The sequence below is a fragment of the Charadrius vociferus genome, unplaced genomic scaffold (genome assembly GCF_000708025.1).
Source record: "Charadrius vociferus isolate BGI_N301 unplaced genomic scaffold, ASM70802v2 scaffold2513, whole genome shotgun sequence".
NCBI classification, from domain to species: domain Eukaryota; kingdom Metazoa; phylum Chordata; class Aves; order Charadriiformes; family Charadriidae; genus Charadrius; species Charadrius vociferus.
Window position 1 is genome coordinate 111,830 of NW_009647564.1, and position 2,975 is coordinate 114,804.

General features: G+C 56.7%; 1 protein-coding gene across 1 annotated transcript in view; it reads left to right on the top strand.

The window, feature by feature from the left end:
• Window positions 1–26: 26 nt before the first annotated feature.
• CBX2 (chromobox homolog 2) overlaps window positions 27–2,975 on the top strand; it is a 7,385-nt gene continuing 4,436 nt past the window's right edge. The window contains exons 1-3 of the mRNA XM_009880810.1: window positions 27–109; window positions 1,973–2,042; window positions 2,529–2,970. Coding sequence (XP_009879112.1) covers window positions 2,538–2,970 — 433 coding nt within the window. The 5' untranslated portion in view covers window positions 27–109; window positions 1,973–2,042; window positions 2,529–2,537. The remainder of the gene's footprint in view (window positions 110–1,972; window positions 2,043–2,528; window positions 2,971–2,975) is intronic.

Here is a 2,975-nt window from a genome sequence, read left to right on the forward strand (position 1 = left end):
CACCGGCCCCCCGCTCCCGCCCAGCCCGTCTCTTGTGTTGCAGGCACAACAGCTGGGAGCCCGAGGAGAACATCCTTGATCCACGGCTCCTCCTCGCTTTCCAAAAGAAGTGAGCAAACTATAAATATTTCTAAGCGAACGATAAAGTCAATTAACTTCTAATTGGCTGCGCGTGCGGTGGAAGTTGTGGAAACAACAGCCCGAAGCTCGCCCTGCCTTTTGTGGCACGGCCCTTTTGTTCGTCTCCTGAAATTGCAGTTGGGGTCCACCTGGGACACCTCTCCCCGCGATGGGCAAAGACGGGGAATTCACGGCCCGGGGCACAGGCTGGGTTTGCGCTGGCTCTACAATGGGAGCGCGGCAGAGACCTTCCGCTCTCGTTCCCCATCCTCACTGTGTTTGGGGGGTGACTGGAGGCCCCGGTGGGGAGACGGCGCCCGGGACTGCAGAAGCGGTGGGCTCGGAAGGCACCAAAATGTACTTCTGGAGGGCAGAGCTATGGGAGGGTGAGGAAGTAACGGGTGGGAGAAAATGGTGTCCAATCTCAGGGCCGGGGCTACTGCCCAGTGCCGAGCGGGGACCGGCAATTGTTCTGCGGCTATTATCCACCAGGAATCGCGCACAGAGGTGCAAAGCTAGCCAGCTGGCTACGGTGAGCACCGCGCTGCCAAATATTTTGGCTCCATATTAATGCAAATCATTAAAGTTTATGATAGGATTTAATTATAACTTGTTTCTGGATCCATTTTTTTTTTAAGAATGGAATCTGGTGTTTAGTGCAGACAGCACAGTGTTTAATTATCCATATGTATCATAGCTTAACGCTGTCTTTTTTAAATGGAGAACTATAAAATAGTATAGTCTGAAAACATTCCCTGTACGATCACCTCGGGCTTTGTGTAGCCGCCAGCCTGGGCCACCGTGTCCAGACCGGGAGGTGCAGGAGAGGCGAAAGGAGCGCAGCGAGGGAGAGAACCTGCAGAGGTTCCAGGAAATGCGTTTGCTTTTCCTCCGCGCAGAGGCTGTACTGCTTCTCGCCGTGGGCAGCGGGAAGCTCGGTAAGGCAAGGCTGCGCAGAGACGGGGCAGATCTTCCCTTTGCCTGGTCCCCTGGTACCAGAAAAACTGCAAATTTTACCATGACTTGGAAGAGCCGCTGACTCGGGATGAGTAACGCCGTGTGGTCCATCGCTGACCACTGGAAGCGTGTTGCTGTGGGGAGTTATTGTAGCAAACAGGGCTGCTCCCCCGTCACTGCCCGGTTCCCCGAGCGGAGCAGGGAGCCACTCGCGGCGGTGTTACCAACCTCATTGCCTCCCCTTGGAAGGGCTGTGACTGGTACCAGTGGGACAAAGGCACCGGGACTGGGGGAACCGGCGGGAAGGTCCTGCATAGCAAAGGATTTGGGCTCTGGGATTAGTTTGGTAAATACATTTCAGGTCAGTCCCACGCTGTGTGCGAGGGGGGTTCTCTTTCCTCTCACCTCTCCTCCAGTAAATCAGGACAGATACCTGCTGCGGAGCCAGCCGGGTCCTCCGGCGTCCAGATAGCCGTCCTTGTTCTAAGGCCACCATTTTTATAACCTTTACCTCACTTTGTAGTTATTTTTCTTGCATTGCATGGCATTCATGGCCCAGGTCTTCCAGTGACCTGTGCCGGTCCCGCAGGGTAAACGGTCCAGGTGCCGTGTGGGGGAGGTTTAATTGCACAAGTCCCCGGGTCTCCGTACAGTTCTTGGGGCTCTTTGACCGCACTTGAGTGCGGTGTGCCCATAACACCGTGGGTTCAAGTAAGCGATATGCTTGGACCCTGTAAGACTGTCACACGTTGCTCAGGGTTAAGGGCACCTCCCAGCACTGCTCAGGCGCTGGAACGGCAGCTGAGCCTTCAGCATCCCGAGCAGGGGGGGTTAATAACAGCAGAAAGGGAGAACCAGGATGATTTTGGATTGTCATTAATTATTGTTTTTTCAGGGAACATGAAAAAGAAGTGCAGAATCGAAAGAGGGGCAAGCGGCCCAGGGGCAGGCCCAGGAAACACGTGGTGAGTCCTGATGGCGGTGGAAATCCACGGCCATGACGGCGCTGGAGGGGCTCTGGCCTTGGGAGGCACCAGCGGGTGTCTGTGCACAGTGCGGGGGGCGGTGGGTGCTGAACCTCCGGAGGGTGGTGAGGACCCGGCGATGCTGCGGAGCCCCAGTGAGGTGCTTTGAAGATTGCAGCGGTGGGTGCGTCGATAAGGATGCCTGCGAGGGGGACGTCTCCATCGCTGCAATGGCGATGGTGTAGGGGGAGAGAGAAGAGTTCCCTGGCACCAGGGTCCCTCCTGGTATTTAAGCCTGGTCAGTTTTGTACTGTGCGCTCCCTCACTCGTCTTCTGGCTGAGGTCGAGCAGGTCAGCTGACGTGGAGAAAGAACCCGTATGTGTCTGAGGCACTGGGCAGGCAATGCTGAAGGATTCGCCGTGCCCAGGACCACTCTTTGATAATATGTGTTGATTCTTTCCCCGTCTCTCTCCATTGCTTCTCAGGAACCAGAGATGCCTGCAAAAACTAAGTCAAGTAGCTCCTCTTCTTCTACATCCTCCTCTTCCTCCTCCTCTGAGGAAGAGGATGAAAGTGACCTGGAAGCAAAGAGAGGTCCCCGCAGCAGAGAGACGCACCCCGTACCGCAGAAGAAAGCTCAGATCCTGGTGGCGAAGCCTGACATGAAAGACGCTTCCAGGAAGAAGCGTGGGCGGAAACCTCTTCCCCCGGAGCAGAAAGCGGCTCGAAGGACCGTGAACCTGACAAAGGTGCTGAAAACGTCCCGGAAGGAGGTGGGTGGCAGCGCCAAGCTGCTGGGGAAGCTGCAGCCCCAGCACGGCACGCAGGGCTCGGGCATGGCCGTGCTGAAGGACCCGCCGGGCGCCTTGGCTGGGCTCAGCTCGGGGGGGTCATCGGCGGAGAACCTGCCCAACATGCTGAAGAGCGGCTCG